This window comes from Lineus longissimus, chromosome 4, assembly GCF_910592395.1.
Source record: "Lineus longissimus chromosome 4, tnLinLong1.2, whole genome shotgun sequence".
NCBI lineage: Eukaryota > Metazoa > Nemertea > Pilidiophora > Heteronemertea > Lineidae > Lineus > Lineus longissimus.
Window position 1 is genome coordinate 24187533 of NC_088311.1, and position 24876 is coordinate 24212408.

General features: G+C 40.6%; 2 protein-coding genes across 2 annotated transcripts; one reads left to right on the forward strand and one right to left on the reverse strand.

Moving 5' to 3' along the window:
• Nucleotides 1-202: 202 nt before the first annotated feature.
• LOC135487009 (uncharacterized) lies at nt 203-19021 on the forward strand. The gene is made up of 2 exons (XM_064770256.1): nt 203-1190; nt 15581-19021. Exons 1-2 carry the CDS (start codon nt 969-971, stop codon nt 18080-18082), a joined length of 2724 nt encoding a protein of 907 aa, XP_064626326.1. The 5' UTR covers nt 203-968; the 3' UTR covers nt 18083-19021.
• LOC135487010 (uncharacterized) lies at nt 19013-24511 on the reverse strand. The gene is made up of 11 exons (XM_064770257.1): nt 24213-24511; nt 23844-23935; nt 23550-23614; nt 21708-21848; nt 21502-21561; nt 21210-21249; nt 21064-21101; nt 20700-20787; nt 20252-20365; nt 20031-20075; nt 19013-19852 (listed from the first exon to the last, which is right to left on the reverse strand). The coding sequence occupies exons 1-11, from the start codon at nt 24388-24390 to the stop codon at nt 19649-19651; spliced, it is 1065 nt and encodes a 354-aa protein (XP_064626327.1). The 5' UTR covers nt 24391-24511; the 3' UTR covers nt 19013-19648.
• Nucleotides 24512-24876: the final 365 nt, after the last annotated feature.

The following is a 24876-nucleotide window of genomic DNA, read 5'->3' on the forward strand; positions in this document are numbered from 1 at the left end:
TTTCCAGGCGTTCCTAAAATATGTCACGTGATGACATTACGTCACGTGCCTTTAATACATTTATGTTCAATGTTCAGTGCGTGTGGATGTCAACGACTCTGACGGTTCACCACCCTGAGCAACAAAATAGTTACAGAATCACAGTGACACTACACAGCTCTTAAAGAATCTTTTCGGGAATTTTCGACTTGGGACTCAAGAGTTTTTTTCAAAACATGATATTAGTGTCAAGTGGATGTGCATCATTCTCGAATTGATCTCTCGCTTATAGATATCACTAGTCCTTGGACAATAAAGATTATAGATACCCCATGTCACGTCTCTGATTGAAAAACTGACCCAATTATATTTCAGAAGGCCTATTCGGAGCTGACCTCGATCCCAATAAAAAGGGTGTTGCACTACATGGATATTTCTATTCTAATCCTACCACAGTGCTAGTAATACAGCCACTGCCCTGAATGCGTCCCATGCCGGCGAGGTTTAGCACACGTTTAAGCGACAAGTCCCATTTATCGTTCTGTATTTAGACAGTGTGCACTGAGGACACATTGATTGTGACGAACAACTTGGAGTAGCTTACATTTGCATCTGAGTGTTCCTGTGTGGAGACCAATATACAGATTTGATGATATTCATCAGGCTATAACCCTGGAGTTCGCACACCCTTTTTTCTTCATTTTGTGTTTTGCTGATTATGGAGCACCGTATTTTCTATCTTGGACAAGGACCACTGGATGTGTCGATGTGACAGTTATACCAATCACACGTTGTCGGGCTTTTGGGCGTTTCAATTTGTCGTTGAGCAATCATGGTTAACCCACAACTGTTTTGTCACAACCTTTTAGAAAAATATGTCTTGACGTCAAAGTAAGACGGTCGAAAACACGATGCGCATTTTGCTTTGCATCACGGACAGAAGCTACACTCGGATTTACAATGTGGTATAGCTGAAGACAAAGTTCATCATGACAGAAAAACAAGGCACCGGGTCCTCTCCCCAGAGAGGGACAAACACGAGAATGCGTGACAGGCTGCAGGCCAGCCTGGCGGGACTGGAGGAGCTGAAGATACTGAGGGATCGTCAACAATCGTTGGTCGATGATGCCAAAAGCATGATGGGTCGCAATAAGACGAGGAGGCATTCGTTTCAATCTCATAACTCGCTTTTGGAATATATCAGACCCGAGGTAAGAAAATTAAGGCAGAATCAATAGGTACTTTTGTTCATTCTTTAACTGCAGGTACTCAACTGAAGATGCGTAATAATAACGCTGTTGCTGTCATCTCTGTACGTCACAGGCTTTATGAGTCCTTAAGTCGGGTTTAAGGTTTGGTCTGTTTGGGGGTGTTAAGATTCAAATTGCACTTTTGGAGTTTGGTCTTAAAGGCCCTGTCCGTGAGTCACCTATCAGTAAAGTACAGTATGTCCTCTACGACTTGGAGAGAACCCGGAACATAGGAAGTCTCTTCAGAATGATGTGATTGATGTCGGCCATAGAAGAACCACGTCCACTAGGGGCTGAAAGTCTCGATCTTCTCAATATCACATACCCCGTGTCCTATCATAAATTCCGATGTTTAAAATGTGTTTACGATAGCCCATGGTGACAGAAGATAAGACACCAAAAGAAACAATATATTATCAGTAAGCTATTGATTAAACTCATTTGGCAAGTATTAACCTAACCGTAATTACATTTACGTTAAATATTTTTCATTTACACATTATGTATTCGTTAGTCATACATATTTTGAAAGCAATAAGCGTGCTCATTCGATTAATGATGTTTACCTTTGTGTAGGGTAAGCCAACGGTCAATCCCAGGAGTTCTTGTTCAGGGAACCCTTTTATGAACCGCTAGACTGAGATTACAGGAATTGAAGCCCATGGGTAAAAAGTCAGTCGCTCAGCCTGTGAATTTTTGTCAATTAGCGGTTAGTTTATATGTACGGTTCGGCTTAGTATATGGGAGGGGGTTACTTAGATCAGGACCGAAAGTAGAGGAGGGGGTATGGGTCTCAAGTGTCACAAAAAAGGTGACGGTTCTGTTGACCACTTTATCTTTTTCGAAAATGAATAACTTTTTATCCGTTTTTTAATGAATGATATTTATCATAAACTGCAATCATTCAAATAAATGGGTCTATATACATGTAAATTGTAGAGCTTACAATTTGTAGATTTTTCGCTCTGTTCCTATCCAGATACATTTATCACATACCACAATTCAGACAGTGTTAAGTATTCCCCAGTTTGCCACTTCAGGCTCAATCAATAACAAAATAGGCCAGGCCCAAACTAGACGTGATATCGAATGATGCAAATGTACGGCCAGTAGTAGATTAAGTTTGTATAGAAGCAAAAAAATCGGTCCTGTAGCTTTCAAGTTAAAATCAGCCAACTCCATTACACCAAGCTGACATACTCCCAGCGGCCAAGTCAGAAACCAGAAACGCCCGATCATCAAACGACCAACTGGACTTGAAACATGACCACGAGCAAGTTGAGACTGAATCGAGTCAGAAATTGACTACAAAGAGATACATGTATTACTATAACGAACATTTTGCTGTTACGAAGTCTCGTCTTTGAGTGACGATGGTGATGCTTGGTGATTGTGAAGTTGGAATTGAATACGCATTTCCGTTGGCGAGGGATAGACATTATCCTGTGTGTTAGCCTGTTTGTCTCGTCTCTGCATATTTAGTACGCTACCATCCCAAATGATGTTTCACGTTGATTGAGATCATTCAATCAATTGCCATCATGCACTGTGTACCGAATTAAAGGGCTTTGACTGTTGAATGAAATAACTTTCATTCATTGCCATCTGTTGCCATCTACTTGTCTACACCCCTTTACTCACTGTAGTAAAAGTTATTTGAATTTTCCTTGAAATGACAGGGATGTACCTTCAAAACTCTCGTTGAGGGTGCGGTCACTCAAAAAGTCTGCTGAGGCATTGGGCGGGGTTCTTTTGTGCATCTCAAGTGAAAGGCAGGGAGAGAAAATCGAATCCTCAAACTTGCAGCTTGATAATGGGCGAATAAGATGGGTCCCTGTTTAGAACATTGTGAAAAGTAATACTTAGTCCTTTCTTCCCAGTTTACCTTAAAGTCTGTTGATTTATAGAGTACTGAGTTAGGTTGAATCCTTGGTATCATTGGAATTCTGAATATTGTAACAGAAAGGGGTTCACGCTGCAAAATCCATTTACCAAACGTTTTAGGTCAATATGAACGAATACAATCACACTGACGGGATATCAGCACCAAATATTCTATTTTTATAAAAGGCATCCTGATATCTCTATTGCACCCACAAATCTGGCATGAGGCGTGTTTGAATAGCTTTGATATCTTCCTCGGGCCATCCCATAGAAACTCACTGACCCGTTCAGCGGCCACTGTCCCTCCCATTATCCCCCTGTTACCCCGAACTAAAGAATGTATTAGTCAACCAGGCAGTCGTCAAGGTGGTCAGCATTGTCCTTTTCTAGTCAATTAAAGCCAGGAATGTCAAAAGGATCCTGATGATACTTGGAGCTCTATGGATTCTTTGATTGGCACGACTTGTTAAATACCCACGCCAACCAAATAGAGACCAGAGAAAGGGCTGATAAATAGTTCCATTTGTCTTCTATTTGTTACCATTTCGTCACATTCTTTCATGGAGTTGCTTCCTCACAAGGTAAAAATATTTGAAAATTGTCTAGAGGCATCTTGACAAAGGAAAATAATCCAATAAAAAATGGACTGTCCTGTTCAAAAAGCCCAGGCTTTTCATAAGCTACTTGTCGAGTCTATTCTTTTCCTTTGTAAAAAAGACCACATTGTATTATTAAGCCATTGGCAATATTGTCAATTAATGGATAAACTGGGCAAGTGATCTCTACATGACATAATATTGTCACATTTTTGAACAAACAAGAAAATTGCCAAAAAAATTACTATCACCGGGAGTCACACTTTGATATGCCTTCAAAGGGCGTCTTTTGAAAAACCACAAAAAAGGCCCTTGCCATTTACCTACATTTGCAGTAATATTCTAAATCAGATCAGGTTGTGAAAAAACATGCTGGACTTCCTTTTGCAAATATAGCTACCGTGTTATTGGTTTCCTTTCGCATTGTGATCTTTGAATGTTTGCAAAAATACATTGTACCTCATAGTTTTGAAAATCCGGGATCTCCTTACCCCCCGGCGATGTTATTGTTAGTCTGGTGTTCCGCAAATCATATTTTTTGTATGGATATTGCGTGAATCACATGAGCACGCAGTATGTCTGCCAGCAACGACAAAATATCATGTTGACTGTGGTGATCGACAAGTGGGGACAGTTTTAGCTAGATCGTATTTTACGGTTTATGTATGTACAGTTAGAATACAGGGAACTAATTGAGTGTCCATATATAATGTATAATTAGCGAATGAGTGTCGAAATTGTGTCAGAAGCCGGCAGTTATCCCACTGTAGGACAGCTGCTACTTCACAAACCTTTACTCGCAAACAACAAAATGTAAAGCACATAAAAACTAAGTGCTCTATCACTCTGGGACATTCATGATGCCATAAAAGTTCAGCCTAAATTTCCCATTAATTGGCCAAAATCATGATTTGTTAATTAGTTTCCAAAATGCATAATTGGCACGATAACGGTGACACTGACAATTTGCACAACAATGCCCACATCGGCACAAATTGGAAGAGCAGACAATTCATGTAAAGTCAGGTCAGATTCTGCATGGCTTTCAAACTGTCGAGTAATCCTGCATGTAATCTATACCCAGCTGTGAGAAGTGACATCCACTGACTCTCGTGTATACAATATGGCCGCCACGGCCACCATCTTGGATATCTTGGATATCATGTTGAGCCACCCATGCATCAGTCAGGCTCGAAACCGCTGATAAAATTAGATACTAAGCACACTTAACTATTTCAACAGTTGAAGGATATTGATCAGCCGAGCCATTATGCTGAAGCGCAGCACCTTGGTATACAGTAATGATACATGCGTATGAATCTAGTCACTGCAAGTTAACGGTTATCCTGAATCTATCTTGGATTTGAAATGGATGAACTTGTATCCCAGTGGTGATAAACACAAGGATTACTGCTGATAAGATGAGAAAGCTACCTCTGCTTTAAAGCTAAGCCCCAGCTGGTAAAAGTGAATACAAATTCATAATGAATCATTGCTTTGATGTAGCATGGGTAAACAGATTTACAAAATAGAACGCTGCCTCGAATCTTGGAGGATGTGGATTTGCTCCTTCGTGTCTTGTCACGATTCGGTGGGAATCGACCCGGTGTGCAGACACATGATTACGAATTACCAATAAACAGGTCCTCAAGGAATGTCAGTCGAAGTTCAAGGGAACCATACCTCGGTCAAAAAACTTTCGACATGTTGTCCAAATGTCATTGTGAAATGATTGTTGTCCTTCCGTGGACTGATCATCATATTAAGAAAATAAGTAATGGATTGAAATATCAGATGACCCCGAACAGTGTTGTTAACCTTAATCCTTTATTAAGACATTAATCAAATGAACAGATTTGAATGACGACATGATACTTTTGGTGATGATATACGATTTCTGCTCGACTTCTGGGTTTTTTTTATTGCAATTTTGTTCTGACGAGATGACCCTAAGGACACTGCCTATGACTGTATGACATGGCAAAAGTGTCGCCCATGCTTGCTGTCATAATACATAGCGGTTTGACGACCAAGTGGCGATGTGACCTTCTACGATAATTGAAGATGGCTTATCCTTAAATTGGTAGCTTTATCGGTACCTCTCCAAAAGGGGATGATGCATCTAGCTTTGAGTATGTTCTATCAGGGTAGTATGTAAACGTAGAGGGTGTCTTCTTATCCTGGTTTCTGCTCACGGCACGTAGTGTCGCCGGCAGAAGTGGACCCTTGTCCTCAATCTACATTCCGCCGTTGGCATTGTAATGTAACCGCTATTATTCTCGGTAGAGACTGAAACAAACTGCAAAATACATCTACACAAGGAGTGATTTCCCTCTTCACGACTTCCGTTTACCTCGAATTGTTCGGTGAAGTCATTTGATGTTGATGTGCAAAGAGTGCATTCGATACTTAACATGGCAGATACGTACCATCAGTCCACGGCAGTTAAAGTTTGAATGGCCATCGGGTCAAGCTGTGAAAACCAACTGGGGCATTGCATCGTTAGCTTTGCAACGGTTTTAAGTCCACAAATGACTTGCCCCATTACGTAGGCTAACATCGTTTCCTCGTGCAAATTACGATTATCTCTAATTTATAATGACCAAAACTGCCGAACCAAACACAAGCTGGTGTAGGTGTGCGATCTGCTTTTCTTACAAGGCAATTTACGTATAAGAACTTTGCGTTAAATATTCTCTGGGGGGCCCTTGAACAACCATCTTTGGACACTTTAAACTGTCTTAACATAGCCGATGTCGCCCCGACGTCGCCGGAAATTCCTATTATGATGTCTCCATTCGGTTTTGTTCAGGTCTAAAATGCTAGGCATTTACATGTGATAACCAACGTCAATGAGAAAATTATCCATGGCCTATTTCTGGGAGCTGGGATTCTAAAGCAGTTTACAAGTCTTTTGCTTTCAACAACTTTGGCCTCCTTTTGCTTTCGAAAAGGTTAACAACGTACGAAAGCCTCACTTACATGTTGCTGTCTGAACTTTTTCTACACATACACGTCTAGAAAATAAGCTAAATATGCACATCCAGACATATCGCACTGCATATCGTGTTGGTGAGACTCTTCAACCTTGTGACCCTTGACCCATTAATTTACATGTCAATAATATTTCGGAAGACGTACAATCAATATCGTTGAATGCGAAACACAAAAAAGCTCCGGTTAAAGTACATATTATACATGTGCTAAATCGGTGCAATTTATGTATGATAGGGCAGCCGAGTCCCTCTTGACTTGTTGTTCGTCTTTTTAACGACAGTGTTGCTTTTAGTTGCATTATTGATGATTTTTTATTCGTATACTTATCGCAATGAGCATTTTTGTGGTGCAAAGAATTATAGACTCTGATTATGTCTGGAGTAGATTGTAATTTCAAAATGTCTCTTCCTGTTCAGCCAAAAAACAATTCATACCGCATTTTAAAAAGATCACTTAGTTATAATAATTATTTAGTTTTAATCTCCAGACAATGTTAACGTATGCACTAAAAGCAACATTACCTACAATGCCTGACAAGAGCTCGTACATGTACTTGATTGTTATAATGATGAAGAGGAAACCCTCAACTGGGTATGTTGCTCGGTGTTGTGGTGATAAAGTCTTTATACTTGATCCAGATAAATATTACTCTAAGGAACCGTCGGCTTTCCTCATTTTTATGTCTGATTGGCCATGCACTGAACTGGCAGTAAGGATAATCTTTTAATCTTTAAGCAATAGATCTTTCACTATTTGAAGTTAATTGTTGTTTATCGAACTCAAAGGTGCCTAGTTGAAAAACGACTTTCTTCAAAAGCTTTACAATATTTACAAAGAGAACTGAGCGGCACTAAAGAACGATCGGGAAAAGTGCAAAAAATGGTCAGTTGGTAGACATAGGGCTCAGTTCTATCCAAACTAATATCCAAGCCGGGTTTGCTAGTCAGACCAGTTGAGGTTCAGAGATATCAGCATCGCTGCCCCACAAATAACATACCATATCGTTGTGGATGTAGTGTATAGCTGACAGTTCGGCTTTAAGCACGTCTTTCACCTTAGTATACACGAACATGAACTTTGGTACACTGCATGTACTTTGCCTTCAACTACACCGGATATCGCAAGTCCGCCATGTGCTTCAGAAACCATACCAAAAGCCCCGACTTGCCCGATATATCATTCAGATTCACTCGAACCATTCGGATACAATATGTTCAATATATCACTAAGATTTACGAAGACAATCGGTATATCAATGACATCATAAGCAACGCAAAACCATGCATGCACAGGAAAATCTGACCACAGCACCATTGAAACAAAATTCGGAAAGTCATGAGCGACCACACAACGCATGTGTTCATTTTTCCCTTTAGCCAAGGACTGACTTGAATACACGCAATTATGTATGTTGAGTACTTGGCGTTATTCGTGCACTGGTTTTAGGTGATGTAATGCATTACAATATGTGATTGGGTCGTTCTCTATTGTGAGGTCGAGGTTCGTAATGAATAGCCATGCTGTAATACTTCAAGGGCAACTAATATGCGCGTGCTACGAAAGAATGCAGTATTTATTAAGCTGATTTTCTTCTTTTCACTAATAAAAAAGACTTGTCGCAAATATTTTAAGTAAATTCCTTTGGAATTTTTGAAGCTTGTTTCAATATACATGTATGTAACAGTCGTCATGCTATTGTGCTTGCATATTCCCCCAACTCACTTACACCAAAGCTACAGTTTGTCCCGAATTTTCTTTTGTCAATAGGTCATCACCCATGGTGAGGGGGCAAAACACATCTTTTGGAATTTTTGAGGATCCGTTTGTTTGAAAAACACCTTCAGTGAGGTTGGACATGTATGTAGAGTTACCGAGTCATAATATTGATCAAGATTCTTTTCTGTGGGTGACCATTATCTATTTTTCACCACCAGCTTAATGTAAACTGTGCAATTGTTTTTGCTACAATTGATATACATAATGTAAATGTTATTGGAAAGGCATTTGAAGTGTGCATTCCTGATGCAAGTACTCTACACCCACATGCCATGCCAACATGCTGATATCACTCTACCGAATCTGATATCACGAATTATTTCCATGGCATGCATTTCGCCCTGGGCAGGCCGGACAAACCTTGTGTCAACTCAGTCGAGAACAACTTTCCGCATTCTTACCATAAACTGTCCTCTGTTTGTCTTTGCCACTCACCCCTGTATCAGTGTCTGATAAGCTTGGCAAACTACTCGAGGCATATTTTTCGCTTACCAAATCTAAATATTCTTGATTTTTTTTCTTCACATTCAAGCTTTGCTGACTAGCGATTACATCGTAGAACTGAAAATAGGCGTGCATTTGAGAAAATGGAAAAAATGTTACCAAAACTGTTTTGTTGCTGGTAATCCTTCCGCTGTTGTGTCGTTTGTTATTTGGAATGGAATCATGTTGAAAACCATCCCTCAACCCTTTTAAGGCTCTCGGCCTTATTCTCTTACTAGGCAATAGAATTAAGGTTAAACTATAGGGCTTTACTGGCCGAGTTCTACTTCCCACCCACCGATTCTGAGAGTCTGTAGACCTATAAAGGTCTTGTTCGTGATCTCCAGGAAGGCATCTGTTGATATGATTCCTCGAAAGGCAAAAAAGCGTTTGCCTGCCAAAAGTATCTCGAAATCGTCAGTGGTCTAAGGTCTGCCCAGGACCGTCTGCCGACTCGGAAACTCCTACCATCTCGTCTGACTTGACCCCGCTATTGACCCAGCATATTCCTTGATTTTGTCGTTGTTTTCTCTTCATGGTATTATTCATACAAAATGTAGGGCGTTTTTTCAGGGCCATCGTAAAAGGCATAAGCACCATTTTGTCAGCAAATATTGTGGTATTTCTGGGAACACCGGTATCTCTTGTTGGTACAGGAATACGCCGGTGGTGTTTGGACGGCACTTCGCGGTTGGTTGTTTCAACGAAACGCATGTCAGGTAACTGATTGTTTTACATAAAGCTAGCTACTTATGTATGTTGCCATGTGATATCCCAATATATATGATTGTCATTCTGTAAACGGTTGGCCTCTATACAACAAGGTAATGCGAGGTCATAGTCAAATGTGGCTAAATGAAAAAGAGGCGAATTACTGATACATAAAAATGATGATTGAAATCTGATATACACAAAAACAGTTTTATGCGACATACACAGAACATTTGCCATTAACCTGTTGGAAAAATGTTGTGTATTTTTCTCTAAACGGTTTTTTCTCAACAAAACATTGCATTTATCGTTTTGGATACGAATTTTAGCATGCCGGCCTTGACGAGACAGGAACATGCGATCGATAAGTAGTTGTGAAAAACAATGCTGTTCTGGCCGTAGAATTCAAAGTACGGAATAGTATTGATACTGTCATATTCACAAGTGTTTAGACCCATATCATTTTACTAAACCAAGCCATTAATTATGAAACACTTAATAGACGCTCTATTGCCTCTGTCACCACATTAGATGACGTATGCTTGTTGCTCTATGATCTGGGGTATGGTTTCCTGATAATGACCAGATCGTCAAAGAATTCGAATCAGTTTTGGAACTCGTTCAACAAATTCACCGTCAAATGAACATGATAAGTCTGCAGGACAACAGCGTACACGATATCTGTGTCTTCGGTAACAAAACAAAATACAGACTTTTAAAGCATGTTCAAAGAATTTTCCAACCATGTATATTTTGTTACCTCAGTCGGTGACTTTCTATTATGCGATGAAGGGTTTCGAGACTCAAGTGTTTAGTAAACCGGATGCTTAATGGCTTTTCTAGGCACCAAAAATTTAAAATCACAAATACCAAAATTTTTTTTTTCTGTGTATCATATAGTGTAAACCCCAACATATATTTGATAAAAACCATCTGCTATTTACTTATAGATTCCAAGATATCCGGACGGACACCGCGATTTCTAAAACCATTCCAGGAATGTCAGTTTGACTGTGACTTCTGAACTTTTCGTGCACTGCAAATTAGTAACAATTTTCATAGGTTTTCTTGAAACCAGTCAAAACATTCCGGGAGATTATAGATTTATCAATTTGTTAATTTGTCACCAGTGAGCCTCGACAGGGCCTATCAATGCAAGAAATCTGTTCAGGCTTGTGGCTAGACTAAACTAAGCACGTTGGAATCAGATAGTGTTGTAAACAATGCAATCGCACATGTCTTAATCGGCAATCAGTCCATTGACTTAGTGGTCGTTCGAAAAATTACGTTGAGCTATTGGGCCATTCATGGCAAATCACATTCCTAAAGGTTAACCTGTATAAGTACTTGGATTACCACGATATTGATAATATGGATATTCGAATCAAAAATGCTAACGAACCATTAACCAGAGCCAGAATCTTGCTGAGAGACTAAAAATAAGAGAACAATGTTAAAGAGTGTTGTAGTGTCCGACCCCCAATCTAACGGTCATGGTTCGAACGCCAGTCTGGTCGCCAATTGGCATGCACACATCAGGCTCAGGTGAACTCTACATGAGCAGCTACTTGGTGCCCATGGGTCTCTTTATGAAGACCTGTACAAGTTGTGGTAGAGCACTTTGAGACAGATCACGGGCAGTGAAAAGCACTTAAATAAACCCGATGACCATTATCATCATCGCAAACATTTTCTGTGAAGAAGACGGCCCAATCAGAGAAGGGTCATCAACGGATGATCATTAGCTCCAGTGAGTCACCGGACTGGGCGAAAATGAACCTGTTCGTCAGGGGCAATAAACCTCTTATTGGCTCACATTTCAAAACATGTGTTCCATACTTCAATACAACAAATCATAAGAACGATTATGAAATATCCAATTTAGAGAAGTCAGAAATGCCTTGGACAAACAATTTACGGTATAAGGTATATCTAAGTACAATGTATGTTATATTTTGACTTCTCTATTCATTGTCTTGATTTATGGCACGTTTATAAGGACACGGCAAAGAGATAACTCATTCAGGAAAATAGGCCAACACCCACACGAATGTTTGGGAATCGACGTAACCATTTCGACAGTTCTCCCGGGATCGCGTTTGTAGTCTGCCTGTGAAGCAAGCATTGTTAACCACTAGGCTATAGGAAGCTTCTTTCATCAATGACAGCTGATGAAATCAAGTGCAGAAAATAAGACTGATATGATACACCAATTTCAATTCATAACCTGACACATCCCAATTACTATGACATTCATGAATGGATAGGGTAGGCTACAGGTGTTTCATTATCTTAAAGAAAAGGTTGTTCCCTTAAAATATGGCATGATTGGCAGCTTAAGGTTACCATTCAATAAAATAGAATGCCATCGAAATGAATCTCTGGTCTTTGATGAGCTGAACGTTCGATACAGATGTCTCATGAGTCAGTTTAAGTCTATGGGAAAATGATATCCCATTACAGAGTTTACAGGATCACATGGAATGCATTGGCCGTGTTCAAGTGTTCATATTATTTTCAATTCCATGTAAGTATTCTGAACAAAAATGCTCATGTTGGTAATCAAAAATAGACTTTCTCATTTACATCTCATAGTCCCATTTCACAATCTGCATTAATTCTTAACAGGTATTCCCATGCAGCGGATAATAGGCCTTTATATGGGTCACTGGCGCTTAATATTTGGGAGCAGTTTTCTCAACAAAGCTCATCCCGTCCGCGTGCTTTGGCTTGAAATGATTCGATATATAAAAATCATGTCTCATAAATTTATCATTGATGTTTACACACCATGTTGTGTATACAAAGGCCCTATGTCATTGCGGTATGCAAGTATCTGGAATTTAATAGCTTTGCTTAACGCTTACTGGGTCAGACGTAATAATGGTAAGGAATGCGTACATCAGCTTCTCTGCTTTACCAGACATATCACACTGTGATTTCCATTGTAACTGGGAAAATCGACAAATACACAAAAGCACGTAATGAATGAATCCTGCGAATGAAAGTCAATATACAATGGAACCCAGGTAATACGACCACTCATTGGATAGAGGTTGAATGGTCGCATTACCGGGGTGGTCGCGTTAGTGAAGTTGAAAATCCGGGGGGAAATGCATGATTAGGCCAAAATTGTTGAACTTATTCATAAGTTCAAAATTCTGAGAAGTTTTCAAAGCCTAAATCTTTTTGGGGCTGATGATGTTGTTTCTTCATTTTGAGCGGAAAAAAAAGAGTGAAAAAAATATTTGGACTTAGAAATTTGTTCATCCTTCAGAGTTGAATTTTTTCATTAGTTCAAAATTCTGAAAATTTTTCGAATATTTTCGAATACTTTTCATTGATATGACAGTTTCCTGAGTACCCTCTCAGGTATTCAGGAATGCATGTAACTGCGATAAAAAATATCGTCAATGATAAACACCAGGATCAAATCACATAACAGTCGTATTGAAGAGTTTTTTCCAAAGTCTTTCACTTCAGCTCAGGCGCAGTATTACAATATCCTTTTTGTTGGATAAATCATTTTTGCAAAAATACCGAACTACATAACCATTCTCAGCAAGTCTCATGCTGGGTGATATGACATTTAGCGCTGTGAGACTTTGGCAAATGGCACTTACGACAAATAAAATCAAAATATTAAAAGTTAAAAATGAATAGCCTTGTTTAATCTTCTCAAAATTCCCCAGTTTGGTAAGTTGAACTTAAAAAACTAAGTTGACTTCAAAATCTACACAAAGGGTTGACCCTCAGTCTGGTTCAGACATGTCAGATACACAATATTCGTGTTGATCACCTTTTTAAAATTTCAAAATCCTTTTCTCCATTTCCCTTTTGATCAGAAACTATACTTTAAATCGAGATTATTACTTTGAAATATGCGCTGCATTGTGAAGACTTGTCAGGGTTTTTACAAATCAAAGGGACACTTTCGTCGGATTTGTCGTAAGAACTCAAATTTTTAAAGGTCCCACAAAATATTTAGTGTCAAATGATCAAGGCAAAAGGTCAATTTTTCTCGAATGATGTTAAGCTAACCAAAGAATTCTTTAGAAATTTCAAATGTTTTAGAAGCCTTTGACCTTGTTGTGATTGGAGGTTGACTCCAGAACCCCACGGGTTATAGTCCATTCCATATATATATAGAATGTTTAAAATGGTGTCGTAGATGGTATAACATTGTAAATAAACATTGGGTAGCAAGCAAAAAAGCAACCTTACTAAAAACACAAATTTCTCGTATAATTATTCGGTTTCAATATCGAGAGAGTAGCAATTGTCATGGTAACCCCAACAGTATCCAAGGGTTAATAATTTAAGCCACTTGTTCCAGTTATACCCCTTCCAACAACAAGGATGGGAGGTAAGAAATCTTTTTCAGACAAGTGGGGCTTGTACAGATCCAGAGGCCGCAATATTCAAATTGAGGAACAGGCAGAACATGACGACAGCCGCTTCATTTCGCACTTCGCATTGCCAGAAACACAATACTAAAAGTAATGAGATGCTTTTTATGCAAGTATCAATTCGTTTCTTGTACCCCCCGCCCTCCTCAAAGTTAGTTAAGCTAGCACCACTAATCTTTGCCGATGCTTGAGTAGTATTTATTTTTCCTTTAGTGAAAATTTGGCGAAGCTGGAAAGAATAAGGATGCTAATGTGTCGATGTCTTGTCGAACATACAGCCTTACCCAGTAAAATTAGTTCGGTTACTTTATATGACGGTGATAACTGATATATTGTTGATGGTGATGTATTGACGAAAGAAAAAGTAGCATTTGTGAAAAAAGGGTGATGCTTGAGCCTTAAGATGTCGTTATAGGGTGATAAGGTGTCGTACCCTTGAGGAGGGGGGGGGGTACAAGACACGAATTGATACTTGCATTAAGAAGAGCTACTTGGCGTACAAAGCATACGTTCGATAACGACCCTCTCTACCATTTCACACCTCAAGGGCAACAGGTGAACTGTTAGTGGGCTATCTGCGAGAACCAGGCCAGTCAAATATGCTTCTGAAAGGCCGGAATGTCAATTCATAACACATTGATATTCAAGAATAAAGCGTGTAAATAACCTTTATAATATACTTATGTCTGTCCTGAGCAGTGGGGCAGATTGGTAGGCATTTTATGAACACCTATACATGGTGTAACACGACACAAAACACAAATGGGATGAACCGTCGAAGGACTATTAAGATGCAAATGTATGCTCAGGGGTTAATCAATGTCGTGAAAAGTTCAAATTCCAAACCGTCTTCGTGACTATTCATCATTGTAAAATCTTGCAACGAAAACTCAAAGTAGTAATTAGTAATTATTTTCATGACCTTTAGCAAACCGTGATTGGCCCATTATCGTATTCTACAACTAGTGTGCCTCTGACCACATTCAGTGCAGAGTATGATGTTAGTTCTATCGATGGTTAACCCTGCTAAGAGCAAGATTTCCGATTATTTCAGTTTTACTAGTTTCCCCGCAATATTCGCCGTGACATTGACGCATGCGGGCAACTTTCTTAACCCATGAAATATCAATGATAACACTATTGATGGTATTCCGTCATTGGCCACTAGTGTCTTTTTTTCATCTTCATCTTCCCAAATGACCAACAATACCGCAAGGACCAAAGCAAACCGTCTTGTACCTTTTCTCCTGATATTCGCGAAAATAAAAGTTACATCTATATTGTTTATCTCAGCTTACGATTGTTTTCAGGAGCACAGTCAATCAGTCACTTCAGTCCCGATTATAGACCAACCAAGTTTTTTTTAAAAACAAATTCCGTCCTCGCACAAACAACCAACTCACTTTCCAATTCGCAGGTCATATCACACTTTTAAGAAAACTTATCAATCAACGTTTTCATATATTAATCCAACTTTTTTGTTTTTGTTTTTCAGGAGTTATCCCACAATCGACGGAATTCCCTGAGTGTCGTCCACGAGATTGACAATGAGAGGCAAGAAAACGCTACGCAGAACATCGTCGAAACTTGGCTGCAGACGGCAAACACGATGCAAAAACAAATGCGAAAACCCGAATTTCAGATCCGATCTCCCACGAACTCTGATACAAAATCTTCAAAAGACAGTTCTTCTTCAATTTCTCCCCAGAATTCGCCCCGAAACTGTGATACGAACGCCCAATCAGAGTTCGCTTGTAAAATTTCTCAAGATCACGTGATAGACTCTGAACCAATCAAATCTGAGGATGTTGTTGATGGGATGGACGTTTCTAAAAACTGTGATAGGTCTGAAACGGATGGTGCTCAGTCTAGCTTAGCCGACGTTGCCTTTGAACAATCTGTGGCTGAAATTTCTGGTTACTCTAGTTGCTCGCCTCACCGGAGGTTTAGCTTGGATGCATCACTCTTGGCCGAAATGCAGAGAAAACCGTTCAAGTTGCCCTATGGTGCGAGGCCGCGTGATAAACAAACTGGTGCTAAGGATAAACTAGACACTGAAGAAGTCATACCAACTGAGATAAATACTGTTTACGAGAAAGAGAAAGAATCAAAACAAATTACCAAAGAGGAGATTGCTGCTGACGAAAGTGTGTCTACTCCCGTGCGTCTACGCAGACGACAGAGTTTTGACTATACGTCCGCACGAGCCGGCCCTCCTCCACTGAGTAATTTACAGCGCCGTTCTAGTTTCTCCGTTGGTGTCGCACCTTCCGCGCGAACGTCATATCAAAAATCTTACACTCTCTCTGGTTGCAAAACAAAGTTCAATTTCCCTAGTCCTTTGCATGCTGTGCTAATGAACAGACAAAAGGTGGTGCTCTCTGAAGATAATGACTGTGCAGCGAGTTCGTCGGAGTCTGATACAATGGACACGTTCTCCAGGAGTTCAGATACCTTGTATGATACTGACAGTCAGGTGCATGATGGACTGTATAACATTCTAAGCCAAGATGATTCGCCGGCAAAACAATCAAAAAATTCACCGCGGGAAGATAAGGCTACCCTGCGTTATAAGACCTTGGCGCGTGATGCCGGCAAAGGAGACCTCGCAACGCAAGCTACGCAGAGGCAACAACCTCCTTCAGAGTCTCCTGCAGTGCCAGCCACAGACCGTAGAAGGGAGCCATTTGACTCTGCTAACATGGGAAACATCCGCGCCATTTGTAACAATACTCGGCGTGCTTCGGCGGGCGAAGTAATGCGTGGAAGGGGCGTGTCTCACCCTAACTCGACTGAAGTAATTGCTCCTCCACCTCCAAAACCACGACTACGAAAAAGTGGAAATGTTCTCTTGGAGGGAGGTGTTCCATCTAGAAGCGAAAGACCAAACCAAAGGTTTGAGGCTAGAAACACGCAAGTGCAATCAAGCGGGCAAGTTAACAACAGTCCCCGATCGCGTGGAAGCGTCGACTCTGGGATGAATTTCTACAGAGATGGTGGTAATGTTCTTCGGTCACGTGGTAGCATTAACTCCGTCGTGAGCGCCTTATCCAGTGGGGATATGCCTCGTTCCGATACTGAGCCGTCTGCGCATTCGACGCCTCGTTCTCGCTCGCCGGATTTTCCACAGAATCGGAAGCCGGCACCTTCATCAAGTCTATCTTCTGTGTCAACCCCGCATCTTGTGGACAAGGGTCCACAGGTTAGCTTGACGAAAACCCCGCGAGATTCAAACAATAACGGAACAGCTGAAGATAATCATGAGTTGAGGAACTCAGATGATAGCTTAAAGTTCAGCAGGTGTGGGTCTCCGGACTCACTCTTTGACAGACCGCCTCCGGTCCCCGAAAAGCGCTTCAGCCTCCGGTCGGACGCCGCAGACTCCGGGTTTATGAGTTCCTGCATGTCGCTCCTGACAACATCGAGTGGTTACTCTTACAAACCAAGAGGAAGCTACGATGCCAAGTTAAGTATCGCTTCTATAGAAGAAGGGTATATTTCGTCGCAGTCCACGGACAGCCCAAAGGAGAATCGTCACAGCCACAAGCTGAGTATCCGATCGGACTGTAGCTTCATGTCCACGGGGAGCTCCTACTTCGCTGAAGACGAGCTCAGTGACGACGACCACCACTATCACAACCACGGTGAGGAGAGACCTCGGGAAACTTACTCTAGGGTTAACTCCGGAGTATTGCCAGGAAAAGCATCACGGAATGCTGAGGTTAATCGTATATCCTCAGTTTCAGAAGCAAAGCGCTTGGATACCGACAGTAAACCTACTTTAAGGAAGAGTACCTTGGCGAGCAGTACTCTTTCTGATTTTCGCCAGATTCTCCACGAGAATAAGAAGAACCAAAACAAATCTGGCATCATGCCGCCCCAGGGCAGACGACACTCTCTGCCAATCAACGCCCTCTCTCCGCAGAGTGCGTTAAGGCAGAAGTACCTCGTCTGCTACAACAATGATATGGCACCAGTCCAGGACTCCTCAATATGAAGTTATAGTTGAAAACCATGAACAAATAAACATAAAGGTCTCACTTAACTGTCTTTAAAACTTTTTCAGTAGACCAAAAAAGTCATCCATTTCGTCGTTTAAGTCTCGCAAAAAAGATGCTGAAATGAAAAGATGATGAAAATCCCATCAGTTTAGTGAGACGGTTTGTTACTCTATGATAAACAGCTGTAGGCGCTCTTGCGGTAGTTTGTTTCCATGAAACAGTTGTATTGCGTACATTTTATGAAAAACTGTATGGCTTTTGTTGTTATATACCACCTGAAGCTACGATACAGCTTGGGCTAGAGCTTCAGTTATCATCATCCAAGAAACCATTTTGTCATAAAAGTAAATGTACGGCATTTTATTTGTTACTGAATTATGAATTAGTATTTAATGTGTATACATGTAAATCATTACTTTGTGATATTATAATGTTTGGGAGTGATTTTACCGGCGAACCTTCACCAGAGCTCATCCAGTGCACAGACACAATGTTTCCATTTTCATTGCACCTCACCCAAACGGATGTTTGTAGCCAGTCCAAGCATCAATGTTGGTAGAGGGAGGCCACTCACCCGATCAAGCCTTCATTTTGATATAGAACCTGCCACGTTCGTCTGGGGCACGACGCCAGCGCCACGCAGTGCCGGAAAAGGACCCATAAATCTCCGCCATGATAAAGATAGGAAAGATAGGTCATGAGACGGACGTTTCGTCGTGCCAAAAACGTTGCTGGCAAGCCCTGTATTGGAGATTATGAAGTATTAAGATGCGTTGAGTCTTCATCATCAGACGACAATATTCTGCCACCTATAATCTTCCTTACGTGTATATCTTGGTCAACTCAACCACAGTTACAGTGCCGGCATATGTATATTATTGTCTATGTATGTGTATCATTAAATGGTAAACAAGATTAAATTAATGTATTTCTAAGTAACGTCTTCTTATTGAATTTAAACTGAATCTTCGCAATTGGCAATTCTTACTTTCTCTCTGCCCCGCCAACAGAACCGTGCAAACTTGCTTTACACTAGAAGTAGTGTCTGCAGGTCAAACTGGAGTTTGACTGGGATGTTGTGTATACAAAATTGACAGCTGACATGTTGATCTGCCCTTTCCTGTCATTTGCTACGCAGATGAAATTTGGTAGCTAAATCAGATTCCAATAATAACACAGTTAACTTCAAGAATTAGCCAACGAACTTTTGCAATAGTCGAACTCGAAACAATCTGTTATTATTCTGATATCAGTCCGCCTATTGGTTATAAAAATCATCTACAGACTGATGTTGATCCGGAACCATCTTCGTCGGTTACATTTATTACGAAGTAAATTTATTTCACTCAGTCATTCCTGGTAAGCTGGCTCCATTTTCATCACAGGTCAGCGTTTCTCGTTCGTTCTGTCTCCGATTCGTTCTCTGTGCTCCTTGGAAAGGAACTCCTGTCGAAGATCATCAGCAGCTGTTGATCCTGAACTAAGTATCACCTCTTCGCTCTGTTTATTTATTATGAAGGCAACATATTTCTCTCAATTCCGGTAACTTGGCTTCATTTTCATCACAGATCAGCGTCTTTGTTTGATTCTGTCTCCGCTTCGTTCTCTGTGCTGCTTGGCAAGGAACGCTTTTTGCAGAAACAAACGGCGATAGCAAGTGGGACGGCAAACCAGACTTTGAGTGCTCTGTAGCTGTAGACATGAGATCGACGCAGCTCGTTCATGCAATCATGCTCGTTGCCTGGCCATGCATGGTACAAGGCTGCCTGCAAATGAAAACAAATGGACTACTTCAACTGCAAAAAAATCATCAAGAACGATTACAAATTGTAAGGTTAGCTCTCATTGAATATCCTTGGACTGTGAGTCAGGTAGAATGCAACATTAACCTGATATTGAAATCGATCCAGCCGGCAGAAAATAATTTATCACGAATGAACTTACCACAAGAAAGAATGTCGAAATAAGGAATGAACTGAGGCCATAGTACTGAAAATAGAGGAGAATCAATTTATAGGTGTTCGGTGAAAAAACCAAAATCCCCTCAGTTCGATTTCAATTCCTTAACCACATTGATGAGTAACCAGAAGACAACATGCGTGGAGAAGGAGAAAACACGAAACATAAAAATCTGCTTTAATGGAAAAGGTAGTACAAACACTTACCCAAGGAGATTTGTAGACTAGGTCGCTGATTGAAAATGCAACACCAGACATCAAACATATATGGAAGACGAGCGCCATCGCCGTGCAGTGAGGTGAATTAGATAATGGAGACCTCTGAATTAAACGGGAAGAGTATATGAGAACCAGCAGCATAGACACTGACAAACAACGCGACTCTGTGTGATAGAATCTAAATGAACACCGCACTGTTGAGACTCTGTACTGAAACCGGGACGGCGGTGGAGCTCAGATTCCGCCCAATTGGGCCTACATTTCAACTTTCCCTGTCTCGTGGTTTTAACGATGATCTTTGGAGCTTTCTGTAGATATTATAATTCTCAAGAACAGAAACTTCCAAAAATCACTTTCAAATTACATCGAAAATTGTTAAATTTGTTTGCCTATGAAAGAACTGCATCCGATATGAGTGTTACTGCTCTGTCCTTACCTTAGTGCATATAAGATAGAGAAGAAGTTGAATAAATGCAAAGCCGACAAGGCACATCACTGACAACATCACTTCTGTTTGATACAAACTGAAATAAGATCAGAAGATAACTTTGGAAGGGTATTTTATCACAATCAGGGAAAAAACAGAAGATGTTTTCCATGCCGATCTACAGTCGGTGTGCAGATATCCATCCTTCCTTGAAAAAAAGGAGACTTTAAGATTGACATTCACTGCCGGCAAGTCGGCATGATGTTTTCTCACTTCCTCAAAAAATGAAAGTCTATGAGGCTTGGGAATGTAAAGTGCTTTGGGATAGTACGGCTGTACAGAAACTAGAAGAAAACGTGAAAGTAACGCTTACCAAGCAATGTCACCCATCAGTAAGGCAAAGGTGTTTACCTGAAAATAAGTTATTGAAATTATATATGCTACATCGTTTTGGAGTCAAACGATGACCAGTTATATGCTGAGAATTGTTTCGTGTCTTACTTCCAACTTAAAACTTACCAGCAAGAATAGGAAGAGTTGAGATGGAACCCTCTTCTCTCTGTAAAGAAATGATTATTTTATGATGTAAAGTAATCTTTGCTCAGCACACGAAAACGCAATGTTGACTACTTTTAACGGGAAAATGACTTAATTTCTTCTCTTCGGATTCTATGGAGTGACGAAGGATGCAGGGCTTTTTCAACGAAAGATAATGGAGAACGTATGATCTACCGATGTACAGTATGTATCACACTCTTACGGAATGCCTACGATTAGTGTTAGGCAATTTATCAATGAAATATGACGTTACCTTCTTTCAAAAACAAATGTGATAACACACGTCGTTACAAATGTAACAATGAACAGTAAGCTGAAATCAGAAAGACACAAAGTTATTGTTGGAGAATGGTTATTCTCTAATCATGAGCAGGCTGAATAATCGAGAAAGCAGAAATGACACAGGAATATCGCATGAACTATATTGAAACCACTGGTTCTGATATTTGAATATTTTACCAAAAAGCGATCAGCCATGCCGATCCTTTCGAAAGCGTAACGTCTTCCATGGTGTTGTTGCTGATGTTGGGGGAACTGTGGAGTGTCGTGTTGTTAAGGCCGGGCTGGGCTGATCCGACAAAGACAATCCGTATCTCAGGACTGAAGCAAAGATGTGATAAGATAGGAGTTGGGCCTTGAAATATAGAAATGAGAATTACTGGAATAATTGGTTATTACTTGATATTATTTGTTAACATTGTCTTCTTCGGGTATCATCTTTGTTCACTGCTAAGGCCGAGATGTATGTAGTGTATAATGCACGCTCTGTTGAGAACATTTGCGATCAATCCGGTGCACAGAGGATAATACCATGTTCTCTCCCTGCAGCGACACTTTGCAGGGACACGTGTGCTGACAAGACAACACGCAATGTGAGGCAGGTGAGACAGTTGCATCAATCAGAGCCAAAGTCAACCGATATTGTCTCTCTATCACGATAGCAATTACGGATGTATTACGTGGCTGTCATTTCGTGAATGAAGAAATAAGTCACATTTAGTAACTTAGGCCATTCAACATAAATTACTTGTTTATCATCACCGCCCGCCCCGACATTTAGGTCCCGTGCCGATTATTTTGATATTCGATATATCAAATATCAAGGTACCGTCCGCTCCAAGTTGTGCCCTCAACTTCCAACTCAGATTCAAACAACCTACCGCCCTAATTTTACCTGACCCGGTGGCCTGTTGATAATTGATATCCATTTCCCCGTTCTGGCCATCACACATGTGGTATTAGTTACGACTAAACAAAATGCAGCCAGCCGATGCTGAAAAAATGTCTCAATACCTCAGTACAGGTGACACCAGTCTCGCTCAATGGCAATGAATTATTTCATTCAAAGTGAATTGTCAGCACACAAAAGAATTATTGACTCAGTAAGACTACACTCGGGGAGATTTTGGAACCAATACTTTCTCAACCTCATACCTGCGTGGGCAAATGCGTATAGGCCTACCAGTTATTTTTATATTGCCGATGAGCCTGGAATCGAGATGAATAAACGCATGTGTTTTTATTTCTTGCTCAACGCATGAATGTTTGACCAAAGCTTACACACTATGTGGTGTATGAGGAGAATGTTTTCAATGGGCGAGACTTGGGGCCATGCTGCTTGCTGTCACTTTGCATGCTTGTGTCAGATATACATGGATTTGTACGGTACATGTAAAATGTCAGGGGAATAAATCATCAGCAGATCATGGTGCTCCTCAAACTGTTGATTTATTTTTGATAGCAGGGATGATACTCTGTGCCTAGGCTGGTTGAGAGGACCTACATAATATACTCAGACTCTTTTCAATTGATGTTTAATTTTTTAAAGTTCTTTGTGTATTGTTTTCATGTAGTCATGGATACATTTGTAGAAAGACTCAAGTTTGAAGTAGACCAGGATATAAAAAAGAAACAGCTGTTGATGTCCATACAAGTTTTGTAATTAAACTTTAATTTGTATTCTCCTGTCCTTATTTTATCTATCCATTTCGGAATTTGATCACTGTATACATTTTTAGGCCTCCCTGACACATCTGTACTGATTATAACTTGACATGGCTTATACATACATTTGTAATATGTCAGTCCAAAAATTATCAAATATCGAATATCAAAGCCCCTCCCAATGGAATACATTGCCAAGTTCATGACCGAAAAATATCAAATACCAAATATCAAAGGCCCTCCCCATCAAACATTGGCGCCAAACAAAATATCAAATATCAATATCAAAGGGCCTCCCCTCCAAATATCGTGAGGTGGAGTGATGATAAACAAGTAATTTATTTTGAATGGCCTTACATGAATAGGAAGACTGCAACAACGGCGCCGATCCAGATGGCTTCCAACAGATCGATGAAGAGGACCTATCAGAAAAACAAACTAGAGGCCATAGATTGGATGATGTTTCTACCTTTGCAAGTAATTCAATTTCACCAACGTATAGTATTTGTAACAACAATGCCCCTAAGCATACAGCACATTGTCTTGGAACAATACAACATGACTAAGTGAGATCAATGACATCTCCATGATCTTGGCATTTGACGTTGTTCAGCACCTCTACAGATATCATATAATGTATGATGTACTCACCGCCTGAAACAGTGTCTTCCTGAAAACACCGATCGAATGTTCCCTAAAGGCCTTGGTATCGAACTGCACGTCCTCTTCATTTTTAAGTGAAACTGAAAACAGCACATGTGATCAAACTAGATGAAACCTATCGGGATACTCCCCCTCGGTGTAAGTAGCTCTTCGTAAACCAAGGGATTCGACAGCTGCGAAACTGATTCGATGTATCAGTCGTTCTATCCCGTAATGGGTGTATTTCCGAGGCATGCAGAGTGCCCAGTGGGGTCACCATCAAATCCCCGAGATCAAGTCCCCCCGTGGTGACCGAGTTTCAGACCAGGGGGCATATTATTATTTCCTGCTGAAAAAGAAAGTGTCTCTGCAACTTACATTGAACTGACTTTGTTCGGACAGTGGGCTCGGTATCCACTCCAACAGGAAATGAAGTATCGAAACCAGCCGTAGCACGTGCAGTGTCCCATAAGATTGGACGAGGCAGTTCGCTGGTTCTGCTAGTATCACTCTTCTTCAGGTCCCAACCGACCTGTTGCCAGTTCTCGGTAGCCATATGTCAGATGGTCGACAGTCTTTCCATTGGTTGTGTGTAGAAATCGATTGCCAGATAGGCTTTCCCACCCGGAAATGAACTCCAAATTCGTTGTCTTCAAATGTAGGGCAAAGCATGTTAAGTGTATGCCAACACGTATTGAGACAACGTAGACCTACTTTCGTATTGTTTAAGACGGTCGAATAAGACACATTTTAGATCGTGACCCAAATTGCATTTTGATTCGTACCGTGGGCTAGTGAATATTGCGTTTTGCTTTCTTCGCCCAGTCACTGTCCGTCTACACTGCACTATGGCCATGAACTCTTCCCAAGGAAATAGGAACCTTTCCCGGCGACTTACCGGAGGCACCATGGAGCATGCAATGGTCTACACGCCGGAGACTAGTGGGAGCACACTAAGCCACTGTTGAACACGGCTGAGTTCATCAATTCGTTACCAGGCGTCACCAGATGTAACTCATCCGCCTTTCAATTGTAAATGACG

Bases quoted from the DNA above. Each gene is read 5' to 3' on its own strand.
- LOC135487009 (XM_064770256.1), top strand. From the start codon at position 969: ATGACAGAAAAACAAGGCACCGGGTCCTCTCCCCAGAGAGGGACAAAC. The intron at 1,191-15,580 runs GTAAGAAAATTA...TTTGTTTTTCAG, and splicing joins TGGAATATATCAGACCCGAG to GAGTTATCCCACAATCGACG.
- LOC135487010 (XM_064770257.1), bottom strand. From the start codon at position 24,390: ATGGCTACCGAGAACTGGCAACAGGTCGGTTGGGACCTGAAGAAGAGT. The intron at 20,366-20,699 runs GTAAGGACAGAG...CGTTTAATTCAG, and splicing joins TCTATCTTATATGCACTAAG to AGGTCTCCATTATCTAATTC. The intron at 20,076-20,251 runs GTAAGTGTTTGT...CTCTATTTTCAG, and splicing joins TAGTCTACAAATCTCCTTGG to TACTATGGCCTCAGTTCATT.